At 36.8% G+C, this 23,541-nt stretch overlaps 1 protein-coding gene across 13 annotated transcripts in view; it reads right to left on the bottom strand.

Annotated features, from left to right (window-relative positions):
- The window catches only part of gus (gustavus), a 306,026-nt gene that overhangs the window by 26,041 nt on the left and 256,444 nt on the right, over window positions 1-23,541 (bottom strand). For all 13 annotated transcript variants that reach the window (XM_067085771.1, XM_067085772.1, XM_067085777.1 and 10 more), the window contains 2 exons: window positions 22,451-22,658; window positions 19,711-20,002 (listed from right to left, as the gene is read on the bottom strand). In XM_067085771.1, the coding sequence (XP_066941872.1) occupies window positions 19,711-20,002; window positions 22,451-22,658 (500 nt within the window). The remainder of the gene's footprint in view (window positions 1-19,710; window positions 20,003-22,450; window positions 22,659-23,541) is intronic.

Below are 23,541 nucleotides of genomic sequence, written 5' to 3'. Positions count from 1 at the left end.
ATAAGAAAACATCATAATCGATTAACTTTTTTTGTTTTTGTTTTACACAGAACCCGTTTTCAAACTTACTCGAAGTTTACAAGTGGACTTATGAAACACACAAGACTAGTCTAACACTAGCAGATATCTGAACGCGACTACGAAAATTAATTCCGAAGTTGTCGTTTGGTAGGTAGAACTCTTAGTCTTTTCTATAGTCTTTTTTCATTCAAGAAGAGAACCATAACATATTGGTAAAAATGCAGTTAGCTCGGATTCCTAGTGCGGGGTATAGCTGCAATTATTCCCAATTCGTCATATAATACTTCAGATTTAGCCCATAAGCATTTTTCTCTATTCTCCAAGGATAATCCCCTACTCGATACTTGGACTATCACCAAACAATCGGGATGAGTCGACGGACGTCAAGGCCTTTTTAGGGCAGATGCTTCAGGTCTTGGTAGAACAGGGGAGAAGCAACCCATCCCCAAACCTCCCCAATTCCAATTCCTTCTAAGCTGATCAAAGAGCAACAAGATTACCCCTTCCCGTGTTACAAATTCCTCTAGACAGATTCGAGGTGGAGTTAGTAGGGATACCTGTCGTTTGCAATCGGTGGTCGAGTCTTAAAATACACACTCCTAAAGCTCACCTCCATTTATCTTCACTTCCCACCTATATCCCCCCCCAACACCAATACACAAACTATCAGTCTAATCTATCCCTCAATTCAATCACTTTGATATAAAATCAGAACTTCGACCCAACAACCAACCTAATGATTTTCCTCCTTTTCAGTTATCCCCTCGAGAATGTGGATGCCTTACACTCAACAATGCAACAGAAAACGCCTTTCTGGCTTAATTTTAGCCAGGCTTGAATCACCTGGCTTTAAATAGTTCAAGTACAAGTCCTTACACAGGAATCTTGCTTTGAGAGAGAGAGAGAGAGAGAGAGAGAGAGAGAGAGAGAGAGAGAAGAGAGAGAGAGAGAAATACTTCGCATCGTACACGAAACACCAGTGATATTTTTCTGGAGACCAAAAGGCAGGACAACATAGGCCCTTATTTAGCATCAGCCTTGCCATAATAGTTAGGATCTTCTCTCAAGAGAGTGACCAGTTTTACGGTTCGGGAAGCTTTATCAAAGCGCGCATCTCAAAGCACGAAACCTAAGACAGCTGATCACAAAACATGATAGCCTTTCCTGCTACACTGATCGCCATGGAGACCTGGATGTATCACCGGTTTGTCACAGCTGTTGTATCGGTAAAAGTTCCATGGCAGAATTCATTCTGAAACAGCTGACACATAAAAGGGTATGACCTAGCCACCAAAAATGGCCACGTGAGGAATCAGAGACTGTAATATGCCCCTTTAATGTTCCACCTTCTAGCATATATACATTTTCGAGTTGAAAATTGAAAGGTGGAACTCTCGGGTGTTCAAAGCCATTTAAATGCACAGGTGGATGAAACTGCGACTATTAGCGATACACCTGTGCTAGATTTCTAAATTCGGAACAGCTCGCATAAACGACATTCTAGATATGGAAACCTCTACACCTTGAACGATCCTAACATTTTTAAAAAATCAGGATAATTTAAACGATCATCCGTTTGATGCTGAAGTAAATATTTTTGATGTTTAATACTGAACGCAGTAGACCTTTTACTGGCTATCCTCAGCATCACCTGCTAAAATACGGCAATTACTATCGGTGGTAGCTCGACTAGACAACCAAGTTGTACTAACTCTCACAGGGCTAGCCAGCAGGGTTTGTTTTTAATATTAAAATTCAATTTTATCTATTAAATTGCATTCTCCATAAATTTAAATTCTAATTAGATTCACAGAAATAAATAAATTACTTCAAGTAATTTGTCTACATTACTCGACTTTCGTTGTCGTTTCAAGTCTGGATATTCACATTACATTCGCTTAACAGTTGGTGCTGCTCGTATTCTATGAATACTCCGGAGCAAATTTTGCTGAACAATGGCTCATACATTATCGCAAACTACTGCATTATGGTACTTAAATCTATGACTCATCAGTGAGAGGAAAATAGCATGCGTGAGAACAATTTTTGGGGGGGTTGAAAGGAATGGAGATATCCTGTTACTGAAAGTAATTAATTATTACGTCAGCATATTTGTTCGCATCACAGAGAAAATGATAAAATCAAAATAATTAAACCGTTGCCGCTGCGCAATTTCTGCTGCCTTGTCAACATCAAAAAGATATATATAAAAAAATGAGAGAAAAAAACACAAAAAGTAGCAGTGCAGGAGCCATCAGCTCGTAAATAAGTTGCACTGTAACACCCCTAACACCATGAATCTCCTGGCCCTTTCGTAATCATCTAGTCGGATAACGATGGCCAACTTCTTGCATAATCGTCATAAATTCTGAGACGATGTCCAAAATACCACGGATTGAATTAAACATCCAACTAAGTAACCACCCACATTCAAGGCTAAATAAAACACTGAGATTACCCTGGGAACAGAAATAATCGAAATTCCCTCTCCTACGTGGTTACATAATGTGATCAACTTCCAAGCAAGGAAAGTAAACAACGCGGCTTCTTCCTGCCTCAAAAGAAAACAAACTAAACTTCAAAACTATCACAGGTCACGTGGCGACAGACTAGCAGACGTTACCCCTTTCATAGCTTCGAAAACCATGGTCCCCCAATTGCTCAATTTACACACACACACACAAAATAATAATAATAATAATAATAATAATAATAATAATAATAAATGAAGCAAATACCTCAATATTCTCTCCTTCCAAACACCCCCAAATTTATTATCATTTTAACCCTCCTATCGGGATATGAAAGAAGTACATGCAGTTGAATGAATCCTATACTAGGAGTCTGTGACCTCCGGGAAACTGACTACAATCTTGTGCGAGAGAGAGAGAGAGAGAGAGAGAGAGAGAGAGAGAGAGGATGTTTCCAGGGCTTAACACTTTGTTCTCGAATTAACTAAACGGCATCAGCACCAATGGCGAACAGAGGTCTCACTTTTAACGATCCCATTCAAAAGTGGCAATAAAACGGCGTACCCAACAAACCACGATCTTCAAAGGTTAATTGAAAAATCTCAAGGAATATCGCTGGACTAAATTTTATTCAGATTTTAATCGTTAATTATACTCTTAAATTGTATTAAAATCTCTGGATTCAATTGAAATACTGTGTGTCAATGTCGCTCGTGACGAATTAGCAAAAAATTGGCAAGCTGGGAGTAATGAGAAATCACCAACTTTTTTTTTTTTTTTTTAAATCCAGGGCCAATTTTTGTTTCACTCCCAAAAATAAAATGTTTCCTGTCCTCACAGTGATAAAGCCCAGTAGTATTAGGGACAAAAAGTCTTGCTCAACATAACGACTGATACTATTCCACGAGGATCTTGGCACTCAAGTTGCACACGTACTAAATGCAACGCAAGCCTGAGGTAATCCGTTCGCTTCCTATGACAGATGAAAAACAAGGAAGACCTTGGGTTTTACGTAGGAGAAAAACCCATGGAATATCTAGAGAAATTCACGAGACATGAAATCATTCAACAAATAACACGGCTGACGTTTTAATAAGATAAAGAACAATAAATATGGGCGGTGAAACAAATAAAAATTTGTAGAACGAATAATAAACGAAAAAATATACCAGATAATTGATAAGCCACAAAATTTATCATCAGGAAACTGCTTCGAGCATACACGAGTGTGAAGAAATGCAGCATAAAACAAACATTAAATGATTGAGATGCATAAATGTAGTGCAAATTACATAATCGTACTACATACAAAATTAAACATCCCGATCGTGGGTATCAAATTTCGCGCAACCAAAAATACCCACAGTTTGTTTTCGACGAAGCAGCTCTGACAATACGCGAACAGAAGAGTGGACATTTATTTTATCTCTCTCCGGTATGCGTCAACTATCCTGAGTGCCAAAGAATGGACGGCATACACTGAGGTCAACACCTGAGTGAAGACCTTTTTCCTGTCGCAATTACTTAGCGGCCGGAAACAATGCCCCCGCAGGAGCGCACTGTCGCCGACATGCCTTACAACACTAAAATAAAATGTACCAGCAAGTAGCGCGTAATACGGAAAAGGAAAGCAAGGTACGTACTAAACATGTACTTATGAATTAAAAAGAAAAAAAAAATGTGCGATAATGGTATGATGTACAGTACCTATTAAATGATGACTTGACTTACTGCACCATTTATTAGAATCCTGATTAATCATTGTATGTGTGTGTGTGTGTGTGTGTGTGTGTGTGTGTGTGTGAGAGAGAGAGAGAGAGAGAGAGAGAGAGCAACCAGTCGATGGGAGTATCATGTCGAGAACCTGCCATATGTGGAGGATGCGAGAAATGCCGAGTGCAAGAAAATATGAGCTAAAGATATTTTCATCACACTGACTTCCGGTCCAAAATAAACACAGGTCCGATTGCCACAGAGTTTACAGGCAAGTGCAGTGCACTGGGAGGTGGCTGTGAAAACCCCCAACAAAATTGTGGAGGAGACCAACACTTAAGAGCAGGCGCCAACCAAGCCTTGGCATACCGGTCATACCGAAGAGCACTCCACTTATATACTCCTGAGAGATTCTCTCTCTCTCTCTCTCTCTCTCACGATTATTTATTATATTACAAATCTCAAATATTGTCGCAATTAAAGAATATTTTATTATAAATGAAATAACTAGATATGTGACAGAGAGGGAGGTATGATATTCAGATTTCCTTCTCTCTTCCTCACTCACACATAAATTACATATCGCATTAAAAGCCTCAAATATCTGTTGGCAAAAGAATATCTTTTTTTTATTATGACAGAAACCACTTGAGCTGGTCAAACAGTCTTACAAAAAGAAGTACGATTTGTAGATTTCACAATATTACCAACACCTGGATGAATCTACAACTTTATAAACAACTCTTGATAAATAAATGCAAAACGTCAAGGGACCCAACAAACGATAAGGTGGAGAGAGAGAGAGAGAGAGAGAGAGAGAGAGAGAGAGAGAGATTTTTCAATCTGGATGCTTTGCAATCACCGATCTTATCACATCAACATATTTTTCAAAACTAAGTAGGACAACCCCTGTTTCCTATCTGTTAGTCTCTGCTTTCACTGCTCCATGTGGTAGGCTATCTGCCAAATGCAATGTAAATACAGCTCTGCTTATAAATCTGTCTGCAGATATAAACCCATTTCTTGAAATGTTCTGACCAAGTACCCGGAAATTCGATTGGATCAGTCCCACACAGAGAAAAACAACAAAAACAACTGGCGCGGGGGGGGTGTAAATATCCTGATTAATTTTTTAAGATGTACATGATGCTTCGAATTGAAGAGGAAGCAGCTGTATGTATCTATGCTTCCTGAAATCACTGCTGAAATGTATTTTAATGGCGTGAGTGAAGTCTTGTGTAAGCGCGCCATTGTTGCTGTTTATTTACACAGACATACTCAGGTGGGCTCTTGCGAAACTGAAATTTGTCAAGATTCCTTCTCTGATTATTATAATTAAATATAATTGCGTGATTATTTACTGTCATTCCACAGTCTCTCTTTCCTTTTTCATTCCCAACTTTTTTCTTTTTTGTCTTTTGTTTTCCGCGCCTACATCATGCTCAAGCCGACCTCGGGTACTGGGTTGAGAGTCCCAAAGTTATTGGCATCGGTATTTAAAAATAATAATGTTTTGCTAAATCTGCAATTGCTGGGAACTATCATTTCGAAACAGCTTTAGACAAATTTGGCTCCATTCAACAGCTCTTTTTTTTCATTAAATTTTCTTCTCTCTCTACTGTAGATATTGTTTGAAGACTTCTAGCACTTTCACTTCATCGGATGCTGGCTTATTTGCGAAGATGCAAGGAACCAAGAAAGTAGGCTGACAATAAAAGCAAGTAAATCTAACAGCCATTGATTTGGCAAACTAGTATTTGGTACAACAATCAAGGCGCTCATCACAGAATTCTCCTAATATTCCTACCTTTTCAATCGTCTACATTGCGACTGAATCAATAGGGTATATTCAATAAACAAAAATACGCACGTATCAGTGAACCTATGTTAAATTAATATAGGCAGGCCACAATAACATTTTTGTTCATGAGATATAAATGTACTTATGCAACCCGGTACTAGGAACTGTTCCAGCTGTTATTTCATTATTGTAATTATTAATAGTATCACCAATCATCAACTGAAGGCCCCGTATATAAGATAACTCTTGAGCACCATTTTTTCCCCCCACATTTCGATCTAAAGAGAACATTTGTGCTGTGGTACAATTCACTGCTAAATGAGATTTTAAAAGCAAGTTATAAAAGAAAGATCGCATTTCGCAAGGTATACTCCTGTTTGTAATATAAACCTGCGGAAGAATTTAGTGTGTTTACGGTTCGTGTAATTTTATTTGGCATTAAAAGCTTAACCAATATTTTACAGAAGAGAGAAGCTTTTGTTTACGATTTTCCCAACTATTTCGCAGAAATGCTGTGTGATTATAATCTACGGTCGTGCTAGAAATAGGTTAGTATGCAATTAGTATTACGTGTTGTATTGTGCTGTACTGGCATCTACCAGCAGAAATTGTAGGAAACCTATTCAAACCTAAAAGTCAGTGAAAATTAAAACCACACAAGTGGCGAATTATAGCAAAGCGTTGCGAGGAAAAGAAACAACTAAACAAATGGAGTGCCGTGTCCTGCGGTAGTGGGGGCTGGTGCGCATATCATGGTCAAGGATTGAAGAATATGCGCACTCACGTAGTATAACAGAAGGATGTACGCAGTGACGTAGTGCATATAACAACTACGTTAATTTAACCCTACTGCATATTTGAATGCAGCTGGCATTACATTAAACGATTATCGGTAAGTGTATGACCAGGAAGGCCGATGGGAAAGGGGGTCAAAACATTAACTCCTATTTTTTTGAAGTGTCTCAGCACATCAGTCCTGTTGCACCTTCAGAGAGAGAGAGAGAGTTCCCTCTATCTCAGAGCATACAATATGGGCTTTGTTTGCCAACCCCATCGGCCTTTGCATAAAAAAAACTCCCTGCTGACCATTCTGTGAATCTTTCTTATTTTGGCGAAGAGCCAAAGAACTACAATGAGACGTCACTAAATCCTTTAACGTTAGCAAATCACAAAACAGCAGGATCATTCCGTGCCTGAATGCAATTGTCATGTCCACTGAAGAACTGGTTACCCAACGGGGAAAATTAGTAGGCTTGTGTCAGTATGCATGACGTTAGAAGTTGCGTCATATAATAAAAAACAGATTCAACGCTGCAAAAAAATGGCTACGTCATACAATGCAAAATATATAAACTGCTAGACAGGTGAGTCACATAATGCAAAAGATACGCAAGTGTTAAAGGTGCGTCATGTCACACAAAAAAAAAAAAAAAGAAAAAAAAAAAAAAAAAAAAAAGGAATATCTACACAAAGGACCTTGTTCATTTACGTCACAAATTAAAAAAAAATATGGAATTTCTAGGTTTCCTTAAAACTCGTCTTCGACCGATAATCGAACAAATTTTGTCAAGAATCATGATTCAACTCTTGCTTAAACAAAACCTGCTCTACAGCCAGACTTATTCAACTTCTTTGAAAAACAATCAAGATGTTTTACTGTTATATCTGATAATATGAAAGTTCACAGCGTGTGACAATGCAAGCTTCATTTAATCTGCTATCAGTATATGTCAAGACTATGATATGCTACTGCCATAGTCAACACCACTGTCAAAATTAAAAATAATTGCGAGAAAGCCATCACAGTAGATTGCAGCAAGCTACAACGATGTTTTGAAGTCTCTTCTTGCCCTCCACAAAGGTCATTCATCTACGTTCTAGTAGCCTGGTAAACTGGTTAGACTAAGGTGGGGGATACGTGGGAGCCGGGGAAGATTTGGGGGACAGCACCCACATACCTACCCAATGGCTGTTCCATGACCTCCCGAAAGCCCACTTCTTGAAACCATCCTTAGAGACGACCAACCCACTTGGATCCATCCCAGCTGCTTCTTCCAGCGAGATCCACCTTAATAAGGCCATCTTATACAGGTATATACCATATACAGCGTGACTGTCTCTTTTCTGTCCATTTTCACATTAGAAGGAAAACCGACTGTCAAAATAATATATATACTTTGGTTCGAAATACTTTGGTACAGGAAATGGAATGCAAGATGAAATTCCCATTACTTAACCTATTCGTGGGATTCTTCAAAATATAATAGTTGGCTCACATTACTAAAACTCTATTTATCTTTACACAGAAATAACGGTAAACTTACAAGCTCATTTACTGCTAACAAAACATCCACAACTGAGACGGATGAGTATTTCCTAAACATTCGGCAGAAAAAAAATCATATTTGGGATCTTTCAATATTGCATACTTACCAAAGTGCATATGCATTCTTTCACTATTCAGAGCCTGCTTTATATTCACAATTCCTAAAGGTAAAATCAATACACTCTTCATTCCAATATTTAATTAAAATCAGATATCTTACCCTTCTTAAACCGTATACTAGAAACATAAAAATTATTCACAAAAATAAGTTTGTTTTCTAGTAAAAATCTATATTCAGAAATTCCACTAACACTTGAAAGCATTCACGTGTTAGCTGTCCAGTCTCAAGTTACTTCATTTATTAGAATAGAAACTAGAAGTAACCTAGGAATATTTCAATCATGTGTTAAATTTCCAAACTTGAAACTCGCGACAAGAATACACACACCAAATAAACAATGAATTCTCACCCAACAGAGAGAGAGAGAGAGAGAGAGAGAGAGAGAGAGAGAGAGAGAGAGAGAGAGAGAGAGAGAGACACTTCCTTCCTACAGATCCCGACAGACCACTTGACCCATACACGTGGCTCGTATCACATGTTCCTAGAAGGAGGACTTCTTCCCGAGAAGCTGATAATACCGAGTGAGAAATCAGTAGGATATAAGCCAAAGATCTTGAGAGAGGAAATGGATGACCAGTTACATTGAGGTCACGAGTCGTGTTCCAAAATAAAGTGGGTCGCTTCCACCGCCACCACAGACCACACTTGAGGGCTTTGCAAGACAGTAAAGAACCTAAAGGACCTGTGATGGTATTAGGTCCTTAATCTCAAGGCAATACACGAAAAACACAACCAAGGAGTTATATATAAATATAAAAAAAAACAGGAGGGGAGGTGTTCCGCAGGAAAACAAGACAATAGTCAGCGTCACGTTTATCCTTTGACTGCTGGGTCAAGGATAAGAGCACCTACGTAGGAAACTTTCAAAATCCTCACCTGTTCCTTGTAAACAGAGGAACTTCGGGTTTCTTGGATTTCGACGGAAAGGGATCCATAAACATAAGGATTTATAGAAGTTAAAAGGGTCATTTTGGCATTTAAAATAGGCAAAATTTGTGAATGTAAAGAGTATTTTATACGGCTCTAATAAATACTTACAAATAATGAAAATTTGTTTTATCTATTACAGATTCTTAATAAAATAAACTGCACATTAGCTTGAAAGATATCCATGTGACTATAAAAAAAAATCCACGCAATTTGGAAGAAAAACGGAAATAACTAAGTCCTACAAATCATTCCAGTTCAATTCAGCATAAAAACAGAAATAAGCCAACACTGAACAATAAAGGGCAAAGGATTTTTCCCCTGTGACCATTTTCCTAAAGTATTTCTAAGGAGTCGGTGGGTAAAACCATTTTTTTTTTTATGTATGAACTTGAGGTATGAAAGATAACACACCATACATACATGCACACACAATATCAATATATATATATATATATATATATATATATATATATATATATATATATATATATATATATATATATATTTATAATATATATATATATATATGTATGGTGAGTGAAAATGGCATAGTTTATAAATCGTTATATATATATATATATATATATATATATATATATATATATATATATATATATATATATATACACAAATAGTTAAACTCAATTTCTATTTGATATCTCATATATCCCAATTGCACGAAGATCGAAATTTCCAGCATATGTACCTTGATCACATTAACATTGTGAGAAAAACATTTCCTTCCGCAATTTCCCAGGATAAGGCCTAAAGCCTATGCAATACAGGAAAAATCGATGAGTCACACACACGCCTTCAGTAGTTACAAAACAGGGCGGGTGATCTAGGAAAAATCCCCGTTTCCAGACGAGTTCTAACAGGGCTGGAACATTCGAGGCCACCGCAAGTCAGTTCGCCGAATTGGAAACATGCAGAAGGGAGCACTTGAAAATTCCCAGTAATAGGTGAGAGGACCAAAGCGCTTCTCAGAACGTTTCTCTACAAGCTCCCCCGTTACGGAACATAAACGCCGAACGTTGAGAAAGGTTAGGTTTTAATGATACACGGGCAATGAGTCAGTCGAAATGTTTTGAGAGGTATCAGGCAAAAATCCATAATGAAGTCTGGAAGGTTGGCAAGCGTGGCGAGAACGTGACGTCATCGCTGGCGCTGTGCCAGATGTGAGAACCATTCAACAGAAACAGACATTCTGAATACATGCACGGCCAAAACACGGCTCTGCTGACACATTATACGTCTCTCGTTTTACTGCCGTATGGAATGATGTGCTTAATTATTACAGTTAATACACTTATATTTACGTAGTATTTACCAACACCAAAAACACTATGGAGAGCAATCACGCTGGACATGTACTTTACTGGTATATGAAAGATATATTACATGAATTGACAAACACTCATTCACCATTTCAATCAGGACCTGAGGATGACCACGCAGATAGAGAGAGAGAGAGAGAGAGAGGTTCTCCCTTGCAACAATGCATACCAAATTTCATACCAGAACTGAAATTTAATTACTCGAGACGGAACTTCAAATATGAGCACCAACATACGAATAACCCAAGAGCACACGGGCCTTCAGATCCAATAGTTAAATGACTTGTTATAAACGGCTTTTATGGGAACGAGTGGCATTTTTGTTTTCATTGACGGTTGGCCGTAGATTAACATAGGCCTTATAAAGCTTGCAGGAACACCTGTCCCAAAAGCAGCCAATATCACTGACCATTGATAAAAATAACTACGTACAAAAACAAAGCAGCTGTTTTCCTAACACGCACTAAAACTGTACTTTAACAACATAAGTTTTTATTTTAGTACAGAATGCCTTCTTTTAACAAGATACACAGGAGACTTATTCGATTCCTTCTAACGGCAATGTGAGATGATAGAGAACACGGAGAGCATCCCAACACGTGGTCCATTATCAAATACACGTGTTCACGACGTCATCCTGAACAGATGTTTTAAGAATCCAGGTTAATTTTTTCCCTCCACCATACTAAGTTCTGCACACAGGTGTCAGAGCATGCCATTAATATTATAGCCAGTGCCACACAGAGAAATTCTCTTTAAATCAACCACTTTCTACGACACATTTCAAATCAATTTAACACACAGACACACACACGTACTTCTCTTTCCACACATCCATCTCTAACACTGCACTAACCCTTTTGGTTAAACCACCACTAAATCCTTGCACAAATCTCATCTCTCTCTCTCTGTGCAATAATACAAGCAAACAACTCATCTCTGCAACGTTACAGTAGTTTCAGAAACTTCATTCGCCTTGAACATCCACACTTCACTTACATACAAGAGAATTAGCTTAACTAATTAATTTCAATCTTGGATCCCATGATTTTATTCCAGTCTTTTATCCTGCTACCTTCCTTGAGCCACGTACTTGGTGACTTCCATCTTCTTTCACCCTAGCAACATGTGCTAATTTTCCTTTTAAACACCTAACCAATATGAATCAACTGCAATATTTGTGGTTCCATCTTCCTGGTTTCCATTTACCCTTCTAACCTTCCTCTTGTTCACACTGACTCTCGACTTTCTCCTCTTGCAATCACTTTGCATCATCTGCAAACATCATTTCCTTACCCTAAAACCTTGTGCCTACATTTGGTGTCCTGCATCACTCCGCAAATAGTTATTAAACAGCCATGGCGACATAACACACCTTGTCTCGCTAAATTTTACAGTAATCCAGCCATTTCCTTTATAAACACTTTCTATCGTGTTCTTCTTCAGAAACATATATCCTCACACCGCCCGTAATGCCTCTTCATCAATTATTTCATAGGCTTTTTTCCACTTTTCTTCAACACTAGGCCGTCTCTTTTAACAATGAGTGGGTCCAAAAATAACAATCAACAGGATGGTCACTGCCATATTCGTACGTCATCCACGATTGAACAATTAAAATTTTGACAGTGACCCTAAATTTTTTCATCTTTGCTACCCCGTCTACGTGAAGATGTCTTCATGTTTAAAGTTGTATATCAAATACTGTAATAAAAGTTAAAAACGTTCCTCTCTTGAATAAAAGTATATTTGGGTTAACCAGTCCTAAACAATTTCCAACCCGGTGATTTTCAAGTGAAATTTTATCACTGATAAAATTATGAAAACGTCCGTTCAGTCCCAAATTATCTACTAACTTACAGAGGCAAGACAAACACACATCGCTTACATGCAAAAATCCGTCAGTGACTGATAAACACCTGCATGTGAAATTGCATACTACAATGCATTTCTTGCTGCAAAATAAGAGCATAAAAGTTTTCTCCCACATAAAGATTCCATTTCAAGAAACATTTCCAAACGAAAAATAAGGGATAAATCTACGGTTACTAATAATGACACAACCTTCCATTTAACTACATATGGAAATGTGAAGGAAAACTATTAGCTTTAAATATTGGAGCCATATCATAAAAAGATAAAAAATACATATGTATACTGTGCTTTTCAATTAATATGGTTACTAACATATTTATACTCTAAAATATCAGCCAAAACTACTCATCTTCCACTGTGAGCCCAAAAATGCATAGCATGAAATATGCAGTAGTATGTGAGGATCATCAACAAAAGCTTTCTAGTCAATTGGGCCCCAAATTTTAAAAATGCATCCAAATATAACCAGTCTCCAGAAAGAATGATCCACTTTTACAATGACAGAACTGTGCAAATTTTACACTTTTTAAGCAGACCACAGAATAAAAACGATCTGCTTGCAAGACAGAAAAACAATCATAAGCACAAGTATTATGCACAAATTCCAGGTACACTATTCCACTTAGCACCTATGAGCATCAAGTATCCTGTAAGAATTTAGTGAAGAAAATACTGTACATCCCAACAATAATGCAACATTATGGGAAAAACTTAGGATTACACTGCCTGCTTGGAAAATCTAATGATACAGACAACACAAGATATTCCAAGTTTATTTTGACTAGGGAAAAACTGTATTTAAAACAAAATACTTTAAAATACTTTAGAAATAAAAGTGTGACTTTTCATAATTTCAGATTAACTAAAAACGATTTTGATAAAACTATTGCAAAAATAATCCTCATAACTCATACATAGTGGTTACAATGTGACAAAACAAACAGTTACTTTCTTTAAATATTTAATGTACTAACAACTGTATATCACTAAGTACGTTTATGAGAAAATCAAAACAGGTTTGTATGAATGACTATTCTGCAAACCAAGAGTTTGATATCTTTGCCTTCTGTGTGTTAATCTAAATGTTTCCAAGTGTACCATATACATAATCAACTACTCAACGTTAAATCCATCTCTTGGAGGCCACAAGCAACGTTAAATCCATCTCTTGGAAGCTACATGCAATACCTTTATCAATATAAATCTTGATCATTAAAGTCAAAAGATATGCGCAAGCACAGTATACATTAGTATGTTTCCTTTACATGATAAAAGTTATTTTGGTAATACTACTGAGCAATTAAAAAGTTTCAAAATTTCATAGCTGTGCCTTTGATGACTTCAGGTGCAATCTAGTTAATTAACTACTCATAGGAACACCTAAGAAATTAACAAATGATATCAGATAAGTTTTGTCCTATCGTCTACTGTATAATAACAAGATTAATGCTACAATATCTTTTTGAAAGAGACCATTTTAATTAAAATTTGTGAAGAACGAGGGATTGATATATCCGTGGGTCAATGACATATATTTTATTCATGGTGGTTCCATAAACAGAAAATAATTTACCTTCATCATATACTAAAAAGAAATTATCTCAATGACTGAAACTGTTCAGCTCTCTGATCTCACAAACAAGGGGCGTGTGTTCCTGCATTGTCAAATTGACAGCAAAATATCAGCCTAACTTGGGAATATATGTAATTTGCTAGATTAGAAAACAAAATCATTCCGAGATATAAACCAGTGTTCCACGGAATATATGAATAAACTCTTAAATCCAGTTCTGCACAATGTTTGATGGATGCTAACTTTCTTATTGGTAAACTTAGCAAAACTAAGTGGTCGCGAGAGAGAATGAGAGAGAATTAGTTTTCCCCACTCCTTACCCATCTGTCAGTCAGTACTGTCGCACTTGCCTTTTTTCTAGACCTACACAGACAAGGATACTTTTAAGGCTCAAAATAGTATCTTCTTAAACTAGCTCAACCCTAGTAGTTTTTCAAGGCAAGTCATTCATTTTGCAATTTGTCACTAAAGAATTTGATGTGGCTCTTTCAGATAAATTTTCAAACACAAAGTTGTCTTATAAGCCTTGATGGGCTAATGATGAATTCATAGTTTGTATAGTTTATGTAATGAAACCAACAATGGTGTTTGCCTTTTAGAAGCAGCTTGGCAATCAATTTGTCTGTCTCTTGGCAGGTAAAGTATGGCTCTAATAACAAGTCCTTGGTAAACATGAGGCCCCCAGGCCACACTGATCATCCAATACTTATATGTATTTTACAACACTGTAATGATAATAGGTTTTCTCATTCTTATGTAAAACTCTGGACTCCTATTTTGGTTCTACCCTGGCCCCAGGGATCATGGGTTGAACTGAACTGAATCTAAACTAGATGAGGATAATGATATACTGTATCATCTTGATAAGCTGTGGCCTTATTATTCTTGAGATGTTTATATATTCATGGTAAAACTTCCCACCTTTATTACATCCCAAACCATGGTTTGAACAAATATGAAACTACACTACATAAGTTTTCACAAAAGTTTTGTCACTTATGGTCCTGGAAGAATTTAAATGAACCAGTCTTTTTTCCATTTCTTTATAATTTCCCCTTTCAAAGGAGTGGGGTTCCCATTTGCAAAACTGAAGGTTTATGCCAGCAACAGCCACATACATGCAGATGGATACTGAACAAATTCTTATCGAAAAAGCAAGCTAAAAACTGATTGCTTATTAGTTAAATATTGGGATCACCAGTAGCTTCTCATTAGCACCCTTTATTTTCTTTGCCTGTTGGTCTCCCAGTAGTAATCAATATTTTGCCTTGTATCACTCTGTTCTTATCTTATCAGTTCATGTTACACAAGTCTTACTTATCAAGTTAAATGTATCACCAAACTGATTCCAACTCTCATAGGACTAAACCTATGGGTTATTCCTAAGTATAACTAAATATATCTCCTTCAAGGTTAAATAAGGACCTTTTCTCATATACAACCTATGGGTTATTCCTAAGTACAATTAAATATATCTCCTTCAGGGTTAAATAAGGACATTTTCTCATATACAGTATTAACTGGAGATATTGTATATATTTGGAAATGAACTTAAAATATTCAATACTTCAAAGTTTAATGATTTAATACTTCAAAGTCTAATGGGACCACCAATGCCACTTCAGTATTCCTTCAATACCTGATAGCTGAATAATCTGGAAATGTTCCTGATTCTGTGAAGCTGCCAATGTGCCCTTTGTTACAGCTTGAAATTTGGGAAACCACATGCCATTAAAACTGTAATACATCATATACATTACAGGACTGGGGAATGCAGTGTTTAAACAGCATTTTTGGATAAGATGAGTATGACTAATTTAAAGAAAGTAGATGTACCTTACTAAGATGTTCCATTTGAAACAAAGAATTCCAGCTAGGAGACTTAACTTGTTGCTACTAATCACCACCCCATAAAGTAAGCTATGTTCTCATAACAGCATATTTTAGTGATCTTGAAAAACAGTTTAAACAAGACCTATATAGACATCAACATTTTCTTAAATACTGTATTGATGTCAAAATCAAAACCAGGTTTATATATCTGGGAACCTGAATACTTGAGACATGTAATGAAAACTAACTTATGTCATTAGGAAAAATTCACTGATTTTTATCTGGAAGGTTTAAAACCATGTTTATGAACCTACAGTAAACCTTTATGTCCTCTACCTTGTTCTGTTGTGTGTAATACTCAGGGTTGAGTATACAACGTTTTGACAGAATAGCTATTTTGTCAAGCATATACTGTAATTCTGACTGTATACCCATAATACAAAAATCAGAAGCAAGTTTTAGCATTGGAGAAGATCTAAGTTTCACAATATCTGTAATATGCCAATAACTAATTACCTGAATAACAATGGCACTTCCATCAACAAGTCAACGGCCAGTATCTAAAACACTTTTTGAATAGCTTACTGATTTTGCTACAGAGATGGAAGATGTTCATTACATTAAAACTTCTACAGATTTATTTGGAAGAAGAATGCAACACAAACTCTGAATCCCTTACTATGATCTTGACAGGGACCTAAAAAGTATTTGTCTGAACTAACTCCTATACTGCATAATACAGCATCAAACAAAACAGCCATCCCACTAAAATCTACAACATGAACACAAAGTGAATATATCAATGTACATAATCATGGTGTAATTCACATGCACATAATACAAGATTATAATGCAACCTTATAACGCCAGGCTGCCTATCTATTCCTACATCTGCATCTATGCTTTATTTGAATTATCTCATAATTTAAAAAAAAAACACAAATTGGAGAAGATATATATTCAGAAGCACATTCAGCTTTGGAGTGTCATGCCCCCTCTTCAGTGTGGAGACATTACAGTCCACTATGAATGTAATTTCCTGAACTTCTCTAAGCATCTTTTTCTGCAAAAGCTAGCATGAAAAGCTAATGGTCTTTTTAGTTTATTCCACATAAATGTATGCAAATTATGCATACTGTAATAAAAAATCCTAGTGGAACAATTCACATAGTTTACTAAGAAAAGCTAATGCATTATAAACAAGTGTTTTACTTAATACTGCCCAAAATCTAATCACTTGTTGCTAGTTATGAGGTCTATAGCAAGGGGAAGTTTTAATAAAACTCTACATTCTCATGTAAAGTCTGGACATGCAAAGCAACCAAAAACATAACCACCTTACTAGGAGAAATATGGGAAACAAAATTTGTATCTGATGTTAAGTGGAAAGGTGAAAATTATAGGTCAACAAGCATCAAAACCTACAATGACAGCAGTACTGGATTTAGAGTTGCTATCTTGAGAATTCTGTGAAATTCTTTACTGTTGCATTTTGCCCTTTCAATTTTCTCCCTTTTTGGTAACAATGAAGGGGAAATACACAACCATTTCTTGTTCATTCAACCATCTGTACAATTGAGCATAAACCTATGGAAGGGCTTGAGATATCAGTCAGGAAACTTGTGACAACACAAAGATTATCCCAGCATTGGTGCACATGGTAGTAAAAATATAAACAAGGTGGGGGGAAAGTTTGGTTGAGCTCATAAAGACTACTCTGGTCTGTTCTGGGTGTCGCATTTACCTTTGTCTTTAGAAGCTCTTTGGTTCTCAATGGAACATATCAATCTCTGTATGCACACTCCTGATGCATGGGAGGTTTTCCCTTTTGCTTATGAAAGAGTACAATTGAAAACCTTACTTCTTATCCATGTGCCCTCACTATTCAAGCCCTTTAGATCTACATCATCATATGATAACCAATTTGCTAATTTACAATGAATGAGAAATCCCACATTTTCTTTAGTTTACAAGGTTTAAACCATTGTTGCATTGAAAATACCTGATGTCTGACTACATATAAATTACTAATTTGCCTATGAAAAATTAAAAAAAAACTTACGTAATAGTTTACGTGCTTTACAAAGTGTATGCCATATTTTTTGAAATACCAGTTGGTTGGTAATTTCTGATACATCAGATTCTTGGTGGTGTACCAGTCACTTCTGATGCCTTACATTTACAACAGGAGACTTTAATCATCATTGAAGTGAGTGTTTCCATCCTTTATAAGAGGTTCTGCAGTAGCTATTCCATGTTTGTACTGACTGTCAGCAGTTTCTAAGTGTACTTAAGACATGATATCTAAAACCAATGTTCCATTCCTTCGCATTACTATTATTAGGTAGTTCAACCAGACCAGTCAAAACACTAAGGAACACCTGAAATGCTTGCCTTTTAATACTAAAATTTAAAAATCATATATTGCATTGCATTCCTTACAAATGTGATGACTGCATAAATTAAAAGAAGAATGTTCTGACAAAATTTACTTAAATGATTTGTTGCCAAAACTTGACATTTGCTGTTGCTTGAATTTGGAACATTCAGCTAGCAATGATATGGGTTCTCTAACATACATGGACTGGGTCATGTGGGTTATTCATTAAACATCCTTGGGTAATTCAAAGACAAGACAGAATGACTTCAACATGAATTTGTTTGGATGCCTTGATCAAATAACAGATTTGGTTGGTTCTAATTCACCATCAGAGTCATTATCCCGCAAAATCTGTCACTTCGAGATGTTAAAGCCAATCATGGGAATGGGTGTTTTTGATCTGATCATGGTAGTTACAATTTAGGCATATTTATTTCTCTTTTGACTACAAGGGCAGTATCTGACATATTTCAATGTTGCCTCAAAAACAGATACAAATGACAGTATTCTTATAGCAAATAAACTTGCTTTAGATGAGTGAAGCCAATTCCAAAAACTTTTCACTCTAATTCCATTCTTTCAACTAGGGACATTCCTTCAAGAAGGATTTTTCCACAACCTCTCAGTGAAACCTTAAAAGACTATTTCCTCAGATCATTCACCTCCCAAACGTGAATTTCCAGCATTCCTTTATATTTCTTGAAACAATTAACTTGGCACTTGTTAAAAACACTGTAACCATTATAATCAGATCTCATTTCTGTGTAAGCCTGTGATGGGAAAATCTGATTTAAGCTTTAATAATGATGAAGGCTTTCTTTTCCAACAGTGCCTGAGCTTGGTTTGGGGTGTTATGCTACTCGGGGTCTCTTCCTCACAAGAATATTTGGGCTTATGCTGCACAGACATTTAATAACCTTAAAAACTTGTACCTAAGTGTGTACTTAAACTCTGAGTAAAAATCTTTTATGCCCTTGGGCTGAAAGAAGTGCTAAAATGAAAGAAAAGAAAAGAAAATTACTGTATTCCATTAATTTACCATATGCTTACCCATATATTGTAAAACCTACAAGATTCGGGTTTCCTATGGGCATACTATAAACAAACTGGATTAGCATCACACAACTTGCCTATGGAAAAATTCTGCCTTAATGCAAAACAACTTTACTCTAAGATTTAATCCTTAAAGGAGAATACTCTATGTAGAGAAGGGTAGTATAATCTCTGGTTGAGTATATTGTTTTAAAAAACATAATCCTTAGTGGTTTGTCTTTTGAGATATGGCTCCAGTGCCTGAGAGGTTGGATGAGAGAAATGATATCTGCTTACCTGTAACTTTTTGCCCCATACTCATCCGGTTACGACGAGGCCCTCGCGAGGTATGGCGCTGATTGGTGTGGTGGTGATGATTATGATGATGTGCAGCAGCAGCAGCAGCGGCGGCTGATGATCGAGTTGAATAAGGTGGTGGTGGAGTGTTGTCTTGGTTGTGACGTCCAGTCACGTTATTAGTGGCAACGTTATTGGAGGCGTTGTCGTGTTGCTGGTTGGTATCTAACCCACTGACTGGGATGTTATCGACTTTATTTGAGGATGCGTTGTTGGTGCTCAGTTTACCTCCCTGAAAAATTAAGTATACTATCAGACTACTGTATTATATACGATACAAAAAATGGAAAAATGTTCACAGATGACCTATATATGCTCAACTGGTGAACTGGATAAAAAAACAATAATCTGCTGTGTTCATATGACAAATACTGTACAACAAATATCAAATAAAAATGGGTCTGAGCAAAATTAACAAGAGTCCTTTTTCACTGAAATGCAAACTACACTATCAGTGGATCTTTACAAAAGCAAACAGAACAGGATCCACAAAAAAATCTAATATACAGTACTGCATTACTGAAATAAATAACTCAACAGATAACTTAGCAGTAATTAATGGCAAGCTAGAATAGTTATCATTACTTTGTCTTACATCTTCAAAATAATTTTAAATACAGTACACAAATTAATGACCACACTCCTATTCAAATGAGAGAGAGAGAGAGAGAGAGAGAGAGAGAGAGAGAGAGAGAGAGATTTTTATTTTTGTCTAGCTTGAGACAATTTTTCATGTATCATTAGGCATGCTCCTAATCATGGGGACAATGCATAATCATCTAAGTAATTCAAGTCTGCCATCACATGGTTTGAACATTTAGTACTAATGAACAATGATATTTTGCCCATTTTCAATCCATGAGTCTGGATCCTGGATGCAAAGGGTGCAAGACTATGAGGTTTTACAAGTCACCCTGAACCTTTGTTTTGGTTTTTATTGGCAACTTTCTCTCAGAGTTTACCTCGAGAAAGTGGCAATTATTAAAGAGAAGAAGAAGAAGAAGAAGAAGAAGAAGAAAAGAAAGAAAGAAGAAGAAGAAGAAAAAGAAGAAAAAAAAAAAAAAAAAAAGAGGGCAACTACTGTGAAAACTCCAAGCACATTCACTAGGTGTAAGTGTAAGCTCCCTTTCTAAGTGTAGTTGATAACACAGGAAAAAAATTATATGCAACAAATAACTAGTGATAAAACCTCCATCTAAGATTCATTTGTTAATAAAATTGCATTCTATTTCTTACCAAGAGAGTAAAACATACAGCAAATGTTTTCTAATAACATCCTTTAATATTTATTTTTGGAAAGAGGTATGTACAATCATACAACAATGCCTCCCCTGTGCTGACAGTGATTTTCCTATTTTTTAACACTGAAAGACGATTGCTTGAGGATGTTGAAGCCCTCATCTAGACTAAGTTTAACCTAAGATGCAAAAAGTTGAGGAAGGAATGAGAGAAAATCAAAACTTGAAAAGAACAAAAGCTAACCAACAAAATTTATCCACTTTCTTCAGTCTGAAGAATACCCTAATGGCAATACAGTATACCAAAAATATAAAGCAAAGATAACAAGAGTCAGATTTTGTTGAAGTTGTTGTAAAGCTAGTGTGAATAGGCATTGCATGTCATTGCTCATTCACATAAAAAAATAAAATAATTTAAGGCATTGTATCAATTCAAATCGATATTTATATTTACATAGTAAATTAGTTAAACAAGACTACAGTGTCACTTTCAATTCTTACGCATGGTTCTTCTGAATGATTTGTTCCTAAATGAAAATTGAAAATTGGAGGAAGGTAAAAGTAAAAAATGGACAAGCCTGTATAAACAGGCAAAAGGCAACGGAAGAAAAGTAACAGGCAAAAAGAAAACTAGCTGAGGCCCTGAAGGGCTGCTGTCATGAACCTTTAGAGAAGTCTACTGAGCATCTTGTAAATGGGCACATTGTTCAGAACAGCTACAGGGAACGAAGCTACTGTATATTCATAACTGAGGTAGACGTTTAGAAAGCTTTTAACAGAAAATTGCTCTGCATGTGACACAGAAGTGGAAACCTTGTTGTATTCATAACAAAAGGAATTTTCTGAGTAGCTCCAAAACTTTGCCTACACTGAAATATTCTAAGATATCATACCGCCAAGAGAAATGCAATGTAATTTCCAGCCTAAGGTAACTTGTACTTTACTTATCTAAGATTTAAAGATTTGAAAAATATATCACTCCTGAAAGGGCAGCCAATCCAAAAAACAGCATAAACTGTGATAAGCTAAGATCTAATTCCTGGAAGCTAGTTCTAATACATTGGTAAACCAACCGTATACTGAAATTTTCTATTTAAGGAGTAAGCAGACATTTGTGCTTGATATTCAAAATACTGTAACAAACCGTTAGCGGTCAAAATGACTGGATATAAAAACGGGTCAAGATGTAGCACGATTCTTCATTTAGTAGTTGCTTTACATTCCAAAGCTTGCTTCCACGTTCCCCAAACCACGATTTCTTAACTTGAAATGTTGCATTTATATGGTATTAAAAAAAGCAAGAGGTTAATCCATCAGGAAAGACAGGAGGGAGAATAGAAAGGCTGCACAACCGCACGGGCATTTCCGTTTCTCATCAGAGAGAGAGAGAGAGAGAGAGAGAGAGAGAGAGAGAGAGAGAGAGAGCTCTATACAATACCCACCTTGTGTTTGGTATTATGGTGGTGTGCGTGAAGGGGTCTAGCGTGATGCCTCCTGGGTCTTCCTGCCGCCGCTAAGGACGTCGAGGATTGCTGGGTGGCGTAGCGGGGCGATCTCCTCACTCCTACGGTCGCGACTCCTCCTCCACCTGCCGCTGCTGCCGCCGCTGGACCCCCACCGCCGCCACTCCCGCACCGCTTACCACCGTACCTGCAACGTAAGATCTTGCTTTAAAACATACTCTCGTTCATTCCAATGTTAACCACGAGCAACGCTTATGGCGTAATAAATATATCGTAACACCTAAAACTAACAATGATATAAACGATTATTTTCTTTAATGGTGAGAAGGATGTATTTACGTGTTAACTAGGAACACACAAAAAAGGGAAAAAAGGCTACAATTAAAATGGAGAGAGAGAGAGAGAGAGAGAGAGAGAGAGAGAGAGATTGCATTTAATATAGTGCTTTCCGCTCGAAATTCACCGAAATTGTACGAACTGAACTAAACATACACCAAAAACTTAATAACGATAACTATACGAGTCTTCACATCGCCTTACCTCTAAAATAGTCTAATATATCTGTGTAACCGATTGCTAATTTTTCAACCATGTGATGACAAGATTATAATAATCTGCTAGATACTCCATCGTATCAAAAGAATCAAGTTCTTGAAAGAATGGATACAAAAGGCGTATGAACAATTTTAATTTACACTTTCAGCCACCAGTTCGCGAAACCGTAATAAAAAATGGATTTGTTCGGAGCCAAGCCTTTACGATTGCACTGAATTTGTTATAAGGGATTAAAAATAGTGAACTAAATTCAATGTATTTGTTAAAGGAACAAATGAGTGAACCACCATAGTATGTCTCGAAGTTCGAAAAAAAAAAAAAAAAAAAAGTTTTGCACAAGGGCCGCTGTCTAACCTTCCTTCGCAGGTCAGAGGGGCTCCCAGGAACCAGGCTCTAGCAGCTTCCGGGGCGATCCCAGCCAATGTCACTTGCGGGAGGAGAGCCGTCGACCCTGGCCGTGGAGGCAGAGGCCGAGGCAGGACAAGGGGGGGCGGTGGGGAGGGGGAGACGGCTGG

This window comes from Macrobrachium rosenbergii, chromosome 42 (assembly GCF_040412425.1).
Source record: "Macrobrachium rosenbergii isolate ZJJX-2024 chromosome 42, ASM4041242v1, whole genome shotgun sequence".
Lineage (NCBI taxonomy): Eukaryota > Metazoa > Arthropoda > Malacostraca > Decapoda > Palaemonidae > Macrobrachium > Macrobrachium rosenbergii.
The sequence above is the reverse complement of the archived record's forward strand: the minus strand, read 5'-3'. Positions and strand labels throughout refer to the sequence as shown.